Raw genomic sequence first — 12,563 nt, forward strand, 5'->3', positions numbered from 1 at the left:
CACCCGGCTGAACTGTCTTACAAGTTCCCTTGGACTTTTCTATGGCAATGGTCATATCTGATGCTCCTTCCAGTAAACACGCTGCGGACTAAGGAAACTAAAACTTGGACGGGAGCGTCTCAGAACACACCTGTTTCCTGCCTCCAAGAGCCAGCGAATCCTGGGCGGACCGCTCCGCACCCCCGCCAGGTGGACCCACTTGACCGCCGAGCCCTGGCCGCGAGGCGTCCCAAGCCCTGCCCGCAGCCCCCGCCCCAGCCAATCGCCGCGCCGACCCGCCAGCCTGGGCCCAAGAACCAATCCGCGACTTCTCTCCTCCAGAGGCCGCTAGCCCCGGGGAAGGTAGTCGTCGCAGGAAAACTTACCCGGCAAGGTGGCCCCGCGCAGATTTACGCGGCGGCCCCGCAGTTACCTGCCCCCGGGTCTCGAAGCCGCGCGCCTAGTCCCGGAGCCTCGCACCTTCGCGGCCCTCCAGCTGCTCTGGCCCGTCTCGCCCATGGCGGTGGCCGCGCTCTACACGCAGGTACCGAAGGGCGGGTGCGCGGGAGGGAAGATGGCACGGCGCTAATGCTGACTGTACCTGGCGCCCAGCCCACACCTGTGAACCTGGCGCACCCGCCGCAGGGACAGGTCGCGGAGGGCCTGGGGCTCGGGGGCACCGGAGGGCTCCGGCTCCTGTCCGCGGGGGAAAGCGCCTCCGCCCCGCCCCGGGAGCCTGGATCCCCTCGGAATGGGAAGACCGAGTGCGAGGGGCTGCCTTCCCGGGCCCGAGCTTCTCGATGCCCCGGGGTCGCGCGTCCGTCCCCCTCGGTCCCCTCTTCCCGAGCCACAAGTGAAATCAGAGTTGCTCACAGGGACATAGTTGCTCAGTCACGGGCACATAATAGTATCCATAATTCTCCTGGTCCTCCTCAGAGAGCCCTTGAACAAGAAGCTTAGTACCGCGGTATTCAGGATGCTTTCTAGAATTACTGGGTCTTCAGAAATGCCTGCGCGTGCATTTAAGTTCATCTGATGTCCAAAGGTGCGGCTGCCTGCGCGTGTGGGGCAAGCTTCACCGGTGCTAGAAATTGAGAGCTTCTGTGAATCCAGGGGTCACAGGCTCTTCACCTAACATTTATACGTCGCTTCACAATTTATAAAGCACTTCACATACACCCTGATTCTGGGAGTCACTCTAGAGCATTCCTCTGAAACTACCTCTTCCCCAGGGCCAAGGATTCCACAGCGTTCTGACACCCAAAACCTTCTGAGATGAGCTTGGCTAATTGTCTGGATGAAAAATAATTTGAAAGTGTTGGCCCTTTTGGGAAAAAAAAAAAAATTTGAAAGGCTATAAAGGCAGATCCTCTCACACCCCAGTGGAGTAAAATCTATGTTTCCCAGTATTCAAATGGATGACACTAGAATCTGTCCATTTCCCCTGAACATGCCCTTGCTTTATATTTAAAAAGACACTTGCCTGTAGATATAAACAATAGTTGTAAATAATTGTTTCACAGCTGTTTAAGCAAACTTTTTTCTTCTACTTTACTGAATTAGTAATACAAGTACAAACCAACCAAATGCCATTGTGCCCTCCAACACCTTTCCACTAACTAGACTTCTAAATGGGCAATGTTTGAACCATGACTCTCCTAGAATAGTTTATCAGTGAGAATGTCAACCATCAGATATCTGACAGTGCTTCTGAGGTCTTCAACTTACTGGAGGTGAAAGAAAATCTTGGCACGAGGCAATTCTTGGAAGATACTTTGGAGAACAGAAAATTGTTGATGATTAACCTCTTTTAGGTAACATTTTTATTCCAGAAGCAAAAATACACAGGTGTGAGCTTCCCTATCATCAAGACCTTACACTACAAGTGTTTTTAAATAGGAACTAGGTAGCAGGCATAATGTAGGAAAACTGATACGGAAGAGTTTTCTAGAGAAGAGCTTGGAAGGACAGAGAATCTGAGAATCCCAGAGCCAGAGGGAGTCTTGATGGCCCACCCTACCCATTTGGTGTCCAAGTAGACACCTTTGTTCTGAGGCTATCTCTTCTGTTCCAGGTCAGTCAGTCCCCATATTGTCAGCTCCAGAGGTGGGAAGCTCCCTGTTTGTGTAGTTGCCTATTTAGGTTTTAAAGAGCTTGCTGTGCTAAGAAGTTCTTTCATTTTTTTTTAAGTTTATTTATTTATTTTGGTGGGGGGGGTGGGGGGCGGCATGCGGAAGAGAAAGAGACGGAGAATCCCAAGCAGGCTCCATTCTGTCAGCACAGAGTCCCACACAGGGTTCAAAGCTACTGAACCGTGAGATCTTGACCTGAGCTGAAATCAAGGGTTGGACATTTAACTGACTGAGCCACCCAGGTGTCCCATGTTAAGGAGTTCTTTCTTAAACTGAAATAAAATCTAAGCCCTCTCCCTTGCTTCCCTACCGCTTCCTGCAACCCTCCCAAGTCCACAGATTTAGCCATTTGTCCTAGAATGCTAGCATACAGGATTGGCTTAAGCCAAAGTTTGTGACTGGGACCCTTGGCCACCTTTAAGCTCCAGAAGTGCTGCTTCTCTGCATAATCTTAGCCACACAACATTTTAAAACAACTTAAAATCCATTTCTGCACCCAGGAGCAAATAGTGACTGCAGCAGGGTGATGTGTGGACTGTCCATTCTGGAACCCCTGTGTGACAGCCACACCCATCCATGATCTCCAGGCTACCTCATTCAGTCACTGTATACACTGCTGTTACCTGCCTATCCCCTGTCTAATCTCCCTTCCTGCTATGCCTTGAAGACAGGCATATTATCTCCCCTAAAACATTTATTTAGCACTTTCTGTACATGAAACATTGTGCTTGGGGGAGGTTAGAAAGACTTTTTTTAAAGGATAGTCTTTCCTCTCAAGGAGTTTTCGAATTAGTGAGAAATGAGAAAGGTCAAATAATTCAATCCTCTGAAGCCCTAAAGGCATGGAGGAGCCTACTGGGTGATAGAGCTGAGAAGGGGAGGGTCGTGCCCAAGAATTAGATCGGGGCTTTATAATCTGGTGAGGATTTTGAGTGGGAGAAGATAGGATCAGGGGCTGTGTTTTAGGAATTTGGGTACACTGGCAATGCCCATGACACTCAGATAGCTGAATTCTCAAGTCGTCTTAAGTGTCCAGGAAAGAATTCAGGCTGCAGTATTGGACAGGGCAAAAGGAGACACAATCCAGGGAGCCTGTGGAGGTAGGTGATGATAAGACTGGACTGGGGAGAGGGAGAGGTCAAAGATGACTGTGGAGGTCAGAGTCTGGATGATGAGAGCAGGGGGTGCCGTTGACACAGGCACAGCAGGAGGAGGAGATCTTAGGAAAGTCAGGAGGCAGAATTTGTCCCTGCAACAATTGAGGTGGTGAAGGAGTTTCTAGGGGCCAGTGCTCTGGGAGGTGGGAGGTTGGTGGAGAGGTTGGGCCAAGAGTCTTCTGCCCAGAGAGCAGAAGCCCAGGGAGTGAGAGCCTTGCCAAGGGTGAGACGAGAGCCAAGACAGGACACTGGGGAATACAACTATTCAGAGGGGCCCAAGATGGAGCCATCACAGGGAGGAGATGGGAGAGCTGGTAGGGGAGCATAGGAAGAGAGGTTCTGAGAAAGAGGGGACTCCTGGGAGGAAGTGTGGTGAGAGTAGCAGTAGCTGCCGGGATGAAGTGTAAAATGACCCATCTCTTTCAAAAGCTATTGGCAACATGCCCTGGAAATGTTGAGAGCATTTGACCCAGAAGTTCCATGATTTAAAATCTCGCTGAGAAAAACCGGTTTGGCCATTCACTGTTGGAACCTCTCTGGAGGCCCCTGTCACTTTCAGACTCACTGACCAGCTACAAGGTTCCACCTCTGCATCTCCCCACTGCCTGCCCACTCCTACCTCAGCTCACTCTGCAAATTTCCGGCCATCCCTTGGTGCATTCCTGCTGCTGGTCAGCACTCTATGCCTTGGCTTGCAAGACTCCCTGTGCTTAAAATAACTGTTTTGTTCAGTAGTGCCTCACCTTCCAAATTCAATTTGAGCAGTGTCTTTTCTGAGAAATATTTACAGCCAGCTCCTCTGGACACCTTGCATGTTGATTTGTCAGCACTCATTAACTGTCTCCCCCATTGACCAAGAGTTTCCAGAGAACAGGGAACAGTGGGGGCTTAAGCAACATTTAATGTGTGCGCACATGCATGAATGAGTTTTTCTGCTTTCAGAGAGAGCTGTGGACCTGAAGAAGATAATGATGGTTACTTGTATCTTGCTATCATGGAGCACTTCTTCTGTGCCAGATGCCATCCTCAGAACTTTATATACCATCTTTCATGGTTTAATTTTAATAAGCAGTGATATGTGTAGATGTTGTTATACCAATTTTACAAATGGTTCAGGTTAGGTAAATTGCCTAAGATTACATAGAAGTGGAGGAGGAGGCAGGATTAAAAGCCTGTTCTTTTTTTTTTTTTTTAATGTTTATTTATTTTTGAGAGAGAGCGTGCATGAGCAGGGGAGGGGCAGAGAGAGAGGGGAAGACACAGAATCCAAAGCAGGCTCTAGGCTCCGAACTGTCAGCACAGAGCCTGACATGGGCCTCGAACCCACAGACTGCAAGATCATGACCTGAGCCAAAGTTGAACGCTTAACTGACGGAGCCACCCAGGCATCCCAAAAGCTTCTGTTCCTAATCCCTCCCACTACCACAACTATGGTTCAACCACCTTTACCGTCTTCCTTCTCTTCAAGGGAGCTGACCTTCTTCCCATTCACACAGAGGACTCATGGGAAGTCCATCCACTTTATAGTTGTATATTTGCTATACGTGAGTATGGTTCTTTCATCTAAGATATTGGGCAAAGTGGTAAGTGGGCAATGAGGCAGAGAACTCTATGGCATGCCTCTAGAGATATTTCTTAAATTGTTCTGGCTCATTAATTGGGACTCAGGTTATAACTGGTTTTAGCCACAGATTCACAAATTATATTACCCTTCAGTCACTTACTACTCTTGCTTGTGAATAAGGAACTCACAAGACATCTGCAAGGAAGTTTTGCTAGAACTCAGATGGGCAAGGTGAGAAGTGTCTTGACTAGCAGTTCAAGATCTCTGTCTAAAATAAAGTCAAAGTTCACTTTAATGGCTTTCCATTTGGCCAGTGTAAGAAGCTTTTAGACTTCTATGTATCATTAATAACTCTAGAAAATTAGAGGTATCCATTGTATTATATATGGGTACTTCAAAGGAGTAAAAAAAAAGTATATAAAGACTAAAATACCAAGTTTTGTCTTTAATTGGTGCAACTAAACTGGGAATTTGAATATTTTGTTCAATAGATGTTTATGGAATGCTGGCTATGGGGAAGTTATTGTGTTGGGTTCCAGGATACAAAGACAAGGCTCTTAAAGCTCAAATGCCAGTGAGGGGGGTGGAAAGTTACCTCAAAACCTCTGTGTCCCTCTGGGAAGGGACAGGGAGAACTCTAAAGAGGAAGTGTTCAATCCTGCCTGGGGTGGAGAGCAATAGGGAAAGTGCCACCAAGGAGAGGAGTTGTGAGCTGAATCTTAGTTTGCTCACTGGCCAGGAGAGGAGGAGTGGCACCGGGGGTGGAAGGAACAGAACCAAGGAAGAGCTTGGCATGTTCTAGAAACTGCTAGTGGATTGGGTGGCAGCTGGCAGAGGGTGGACTGAAGAGGCAAGGAAGCCTGAGGAGGAAAACTGGCTAGGACAGTGGCTTCCAAGGTCTGGCTGCTCATCAAAATCTATAAGGGACTGGGGGTGGGAATTTTAAAGCTTTCATCTTGCCGGGGCCCACCCATGGAAATTCTGATTCAGGTGCAGGTGAGGGAATCTGTATGACCACAGAAACCTGGTGCTTTACCTGCTTGAGGAAGCACTCAGCAGACTGTAACATCTGTCAAGAGAAGATTGGTGGGGGTGGGGTTGGGGGAGGGGGAGCTGATTGATGGCCATGGCAGTGGGATGAATGGGACAGATAGGTGAGACTTAAGATGTAGGCTTTCCAGCACCTGATAACCATTTGGTTGTTGAGGGTGGAGGGAGGGAAGGGAACCCAGCACTGTCCCAAGTTTTTGATTTGAGGGACAAGAGAACTGAGGAGGAGTGGGTTTGGGATAGACATAATGGTCATTAGAGCTTAGAATTCATGAGTGTCCAAGGACATTTAGGGGCTGATGTCTGGGAGACCACTGGACATGTGGTCTAGACCTGTGGAGAGATCTGGGCTGGAGGTCTCACGTGCACAGGTGCCAGGGCAGTCCCTGAAATCATGGGAATGGAGGACACTCTCTAGAGAAAGCCTGTCAGGAAGAGGGGCTAGGAAGGACACTGGGAGACAGAGGGGAGGCTAGGGAGCCTGGGAAGGGCCTGGAGGGGTGAGGGAGGGGCAGCGAAGGGAGCATAGTATCACTGCCCTGGCCTGGCTGACTGGGAAAGTGGAGACTCTCTCCCAGTCCAGAGAGCTGCTAGGAAGGAAATGTGTGGTATTCCCTATTTCCTGTAAAGTCCTCAAGCCCTTTCTGTGGCTGACATCAGTTGATGCCTTCAAATAGGCAGGCAACATGAGAAGATGCCCTCTCCTCTCATCTGAGCATGTAGGGTGGGGTATTCAGATGTTCCTGAAGACAAATCACTTCCTAAGGGTCACGCTCCTAAGTCTTTGCCTCATTGTTGAGCCTCCCTTGGCTTGGAAATAAAGGTACAGCACGATTTCCCTTTGTGGGAGGGTATTTGCAGGAAGGGTGTGGGAGGCAGGCACCTCTGCTCCGTGGCCCCCCCACTGCAGGCCCGTCCCTTGAGGGCTTGGCAGGCAGTCTGAGTCCGGAGGCTCCTGCTCCACAGGAACAAGTCACACCGGGGAAATCACATGAGAGCTAGTCACACTGTTTGCACAGACTGCGTTTGTTTGTCTAAATTCTGCAAAGCGAACTCTTCCTCCCGGTTGAAGCACTGCCTTGTGGGTCGAGGAATGTGAGGAAGGAGGGAGGGACCCAATGGGTGTAACTGACATGCAACTGGATAAACTTTGTCATGTTTACTTACCAGGCTGGGTTGCAGCTGCAGGGCCCTAGGTGACTGGCAGCATTGCTGGCAGAGGCACCAGGCCTGGAAGGTGTGGGTGGCCTGGAGAGTCGGGGCTGAGGAGGCCGTTTGTATGCACCACCCCTCAAAAGAAGCCAGCTTTCAGTTCCATACATATCCTAATACTGCCTACCATTGAATTCTGCTTTGGGCTGAAACAAACCAGCCTGTGTGCTCTCAAGTAGATAGTTGCGTGTTGAGAGTTCAAGATTATTTTCAAAGCCAGACTTATTTAATTAACAAGCAGTTCAAAGTAGGATTTGCAGGCCCTGGCTCCATGGAATCCTGGCTTTTGAGACTTTGTGTGGTGTTTGATGAGCTGCTGACATCTTTGGGGTCAGTAAAACAAAAGGCTTGGATTGGCTTTGGTGACCTTAACATTACTTCTCAGAACTCCTGGCTTCTGTGGGAGGATCTCAGGGATCTCAGCTGTAGCCCCCAACTGGGATCCTCCTCCTACTTTCACCTGTTTCACAGAGCAGGCCGCCACCATTTCATTTGAAGTCAGCTTTCTTTGGCTTTAAAAAGAACTATGACAGACAACCTGGAGCAGACGATCTCCCAGGACCCTAAATCTAGGACCTAAAATTCTGTCATGCCACTTCATAATATATTGGGATATTCCATTAATGATTTCAGCTTTATGAGATTAGCAATAAATGTTTTTTTTAATTTTTACTTAATTTATTTTTTAAATTTACGTCCAAGTTAGTTAGCATATAATGCAACAGTGATTTCAGGAGTAGATTCCTTAATGCCCCTTACCCATTTAGACCATCCCCCCTCCCACAACCCCACCAGTAACCCTTTGTTTGTTCTCCATATTTGAGTCTCTTATGTTTTGTCCTTCTCCTTGTTTTTCTATAATTTTTCTTCCCTTCCCTTATGTTCATCTGTTTTGTATCTTAAAATCCTCATATGAGTGAAGTCATATGATATTTGTCTTCCTCTGACTAATTTCGCTTAGCCTAATAACCTCTAGTTCCATCCATGTAGTTGCAAATGGCAAGATTTCATTCTTTTTGAGCAATAAATGTTTTTGATAGCAGACTGAAGTAGAACATGGTAGCCCATGGCAACAAGTATGTGTGAGTGGGTGTGAGTGTGTTTATGAGGCTTCTATCCACCTACCTGCATGGACATGTATACCTAACTGTGTATCATTGCCCTCTAGGTCGTTCTTCCATTTTCTCTGTCTCTGTGTCTGAAATCTTACCTCTCTCTCAGCTACCTATCAAGAATTAAAACAACCCAAATGACTTAGGGACTCATGATTGATACCCAGCCAATGAAATATATATTTTTCTTTGCTTAAGTAAGTCATTTCATATTAACTAATAGATAAACACCTGTGCTCCTTAATCAACTCGGTCCTAGTCTAGTACTGGCACTCTGAAACTTGTTTTATACTTTTCTTTATTTCCTCCAACAGCATATGAAAATTTTAAGTATACACTGAAGTCAAAGGGACTTTATAGCGGACATCTGTCCTACCACCTAGATTCTACCATGAACATTTTACCATATTTGTTGTATTACATGTCTATTCTTCTCTCCAGTCCTTGGGCCGTCTTATTTTTTAAAGCATCTTAGAGTAAACTGCTTACATCGCTACGTGTCCTCCTAAATATTTTAGTATGTCTATTGTTAAGAGTTTCATATTTGTTTGGCTCTTTGTGTAAAATTTTCAGATAGTGAAACACCAGTCTCACGTCTGTGTTCAGTGATGTTTGAAAAGTGCTGACCACCCATGTAACCCAAACCCTTTCAAGGTATAGAATGTTGCCATCACCCCCAGAACATTCCCATGAGAACCTTCCCACTCACTCCCCAGCCCTACTTACCCCCAGAGTCAACTGCTGTTCCTATGTTTTCCCCACCTTACATTAGTTTTACCTGTTCTAGCACTTGATTTAAAGGGATTCATACATGGAGGTGCCTGGGTGACTCAGTGGGTTAAGCATCTGACTCTTGATTTCGTCTCAGGTCATGATCTCACTCACAGTTGTAAGACTGAGCCCCACATCAGGCTCCAGGCTGGGCGTAGAGTCTGTTTAAGATTTTCTCTCTCCCTCTGCCCCTCCACCACTTGTGCTAATGTGCTCAAGCTCACTCTCTCTGAAAAAAAAAGAGGGGGGATTCATACATAGCATACTCATTTGTGTAATGTTTCTGTGATTCAACCTAATGTTTTGGAAATTCATTCATGTTCTTGCTTATATCAGTAGTTGATTCTTTTCGTTGGTAAGTAGTATTCCATTGTATGAATATACCACAGTTTTGTTTGTCTTTTAACTCATTCTCCTATTAATGGACATCTAGTCTGTTTCCAGTTTTGGGTTATTATGAATAAAACTACTATGAACATTTATGTTCAAGTTTTTTTTTGTGGACATATATGTTGACATTTTCTTTTAAAGATTGTTTATTCTAAGAGTATTACATGCAACTTGTAGAAAATACATAGAACTATAATAAGGAAAATTAAAATGTCATAATTTTATTGCTCAGAATCTTTTTGTGACCGAAAACTCCTGAAGGTACAATCTCTCAACAGAAAGGAATATTTACTCATGGTCACCAGGCACCAGTAGACCACGGGCCTGATGAGCAAAGAGATGCAAATATACACATATGCACACATGCAGCTCCAGGTTAGAGATCGGCTGGGTTAGTAGGGAGACCATGCTGACTAAGAGGGAATGCCTTTCCCTCCGGGTAACTCAGCACATATACATAATAGATGCTTAGCAAGTGTTTAGTAAATGAACGAGTGAATGAATGGATGAGCAAACAGAGGAACGGCCCACTGCAGGAGAGTGTGAGATGTGGGGTCTGGGTGATTACTGCAGAGGGGAGAGAAAGGAATTAATCATGGACCTATGACAGCTGCAGTCTACAAACATGGCGGCCACCTCATCTTCATCTTGAGCAGCATTCAGGTGTCTTGGTGAGTTCTGGAGAGAGACACGGCCCCTCATCAGTGTGCCAGTGTGAGTATTAGACACGTGGGTTAGTTGATAGGGCTGCCTAACAGTATGCCGTGGACTTGGCGCTTAAACAACAGATGCCCATTTTCTCACAGTTCTGGAGGCTGAGAAGTCCAAGGGTGCAGACAGCTGCTTCTCACCGTGTACTCCCATGGCCTTTTTTGGTGCATGCAGGTGGAGAGAGAGCATGCATGTGAGCTCTCTGGTGTCTCTTCTTACAAGGACACTTATCCCATCATCAGATGAGCGCCTTATAACCTCATTTAACCTTCACCCCCTCTTACAGACCCTGTCTCCAAATTCAGTCACATTGGAGATTAGGGCTTCAACATAAGAATTTGTGGTGAGCTCAGGGGTGGGGGGACTTGATCCAGTACATAGCAGTGTGGTTCTGCCTAAAGACTTATCCACCAGCACTGAGCCAGGTGCCCCCACAGCTACATCTGGATTTCTACACTTGCCGCAGCAGGAATACTTGGCTTCTACCAACCAGTGCTGAAATAACGCTGCTGTAACAACACTTCATAGCATCTGGCAGAGTGCTTTCAACGACACAGTCTAACTTAACCTGGCAGCAAACCTGTGAAGTAGGGACTATACCCATTTTGTGGATGAGAAGCACACGGTGTAAGAAGTTAAGTGTCTGGCCCACAGCCCCTCAGCCGATCCGTGGTGAACCAAATCCCTCTGCTCCAACTCTTACAGATAGTGCCCAGAGCTTCCCGTTAAGGGACTCGTGATTTCCCTTCCATTCCCAGGCTTTTAGTTTCCCAGGAGTATTTAGGAGGCTTTGGGAATTCCGTTGCCTATGAAAGGAAGCAGCTAGGCCTGGTGCACTGTAGACATACTAAAGATTACTTCATAAACAAAAATTAGGTAAAATACTCCTAATGAAGGAACTGAGTAGACAGAAATATCCCTGAGTCTAATTATCTAATGATCTGTGCTTTTGTTTTCCAAGTTCTGAAATTAAGCCTGTTTTATTCTGTTGGTCAGTACAACAGGGTATGGATTCCTGATCCTGAAGAAGTTTGGAAGTCTGCTGAAATAGCAAAGGACTACAAAGTTGGTGACAAAGTCCTGCGACTTTTGCTGGAGGATGGAACGGTGAGGGTCCTTGCTGGCTGTGGCTGCCACAATGTATGAAGGGTAACTGGGATGTATGTGGAGGGGGCACAGCCCCTGTGGGAGGAGCCTGGGAGAGGGCACATGGGGGGTCATCCAGAGTGGCTGGCTGGTGCTGTGGGTCCACTATTTGTACCGCACCCCCCCACCCCACACACTGCCCTAATGAAGGCATCAAGTGCCCTGTGCTGCATACCTGGGCATCCAGCATGGCTGGGAGAACACTGGAAAGTGATTTGCCGTTTTGTTTAAATGTTTATTTTATTTTTGAGAGGGAGAGAAAGAGCATGTGCACAAGCAGGGTAGGGGCAGAGAGAGGAGGACAGAGGATCTGAAGTGAGCTCTGCACTGACAGCAGAGAGCCCCATTGGGGCTGAAACTCATGAGCCGTGAGATCATGACCTGAGCTGAAGTCGGACGCTCAATCAACTGGGCCACCCATGCACCCCAGTAATTCACCATTTTGGTTTCATGGGTGTCAGCATAGACACTGGGCAAAGATGAGAAACTTGAAGAAAAGTGGTTGGAGCCTAAGGCATCAACCAGTAGAGAAAAACCTCAAGATGGGAAGAGGAAGAGAAGTAGAGGAAGGAGAGAGAAATCAGGAAGGGAGAGGGAGGAGTGAGAGGAGAATAGAAGGAGGGAAAGTCCATCTGTAGGTGGTTGGATAGAAACAGTAAGAATTGGGAGCTCCAGGACGGCGTGTGGCAAGGTGGTTAGGGAACAGACGGGAGAAGGGACAAGAGGATAGGAATGCCCAGCTTTGTGTGATGTGTGATGTGTGAAGAGCCTGTCAGTGCTGGTGTGGCAAAGGATCATGTCAGTGGTGGTTCCTGTGCTGCAGTGTACCTGTGATCAGGCCCTCTCGAAGGCTGGATGTGTCTTTTGATTAACAGCTTCTGCAGATTTTACCACTCCTTTAAGTATCATGAGCTGTCCTTTGCCCCCATAGCCATAATGACATCCCACTGGATCCATAGCTAGCATGAGTCAACTCCCTGGATGCAGAGCTAGACAAAGTATTCATGTTCCATTTCGATGTCAGAGTTGGTCCGGGGAATATCATATGAATATTAAAATGCTGGAATTTTTGAGTCATGCACATGGTCTCTGTAGAAACAGGACACTCTTGGGGCATCTGGGTGGCTCAGTCAGTTGAGCATCCAACTTCGGCTCAGGTCATGATCTCTTGGTTCATGAGTTTGAGCCCTGCATGAGGCTCACTGCTGTCCACGCAGAGCCTGCTTCAGATCCTCTGTCCCCCTCTTTCTTCCCCTCCCTCGCTTGTTCTCTCTTTCTCTCAAAAATAAATAAACATAAAACAAACAAACAAACAGGGCACTCTATTTCCAATCAGACC

The 12,563-nt window shown here is 47.2% G+C and overlaps 1 protein-coding gene across 1 annotated transcript in view; it reads left to right on the forward strand.

Moving 5' to 3' along the window:
• The first annotated feature begins 336 nt into the window (after window positions 1-336).
• Window positions 337-12,563, forward strand: part of MYO5C (myosin VC) — a 102,410-nt gene continuing 90,183 nt past the window's right edge. The window contains exons 1-2 of the mRNA XM_042988833.1: window positions 337-523; window positions 11,075-11,185. Of these exons, the coding sequence (XP_042844767.1) occupies window positions 497-523; window positions 11,075-11,185 (138 nt within the window). The 5' untranslated portion in view covers window positions 337-496. The remainder of the gene's footprint in view (window positions 524-11,074; window positions 11,186-12,563) is intronic.

This window comes from Panthera tigris, chromosome B3, assembly GCF_018350195.1.
Source record: "Panthera tigris isolate Pti1 chromosome B3, P.tigris_Pti1_mat1.1, whole genome shotgun sequence".
NCBI lineage: Eukaryota > Metazoa > Chordata > Mammalia > Carnivora > Felidae > Panthera > Panthera tigris.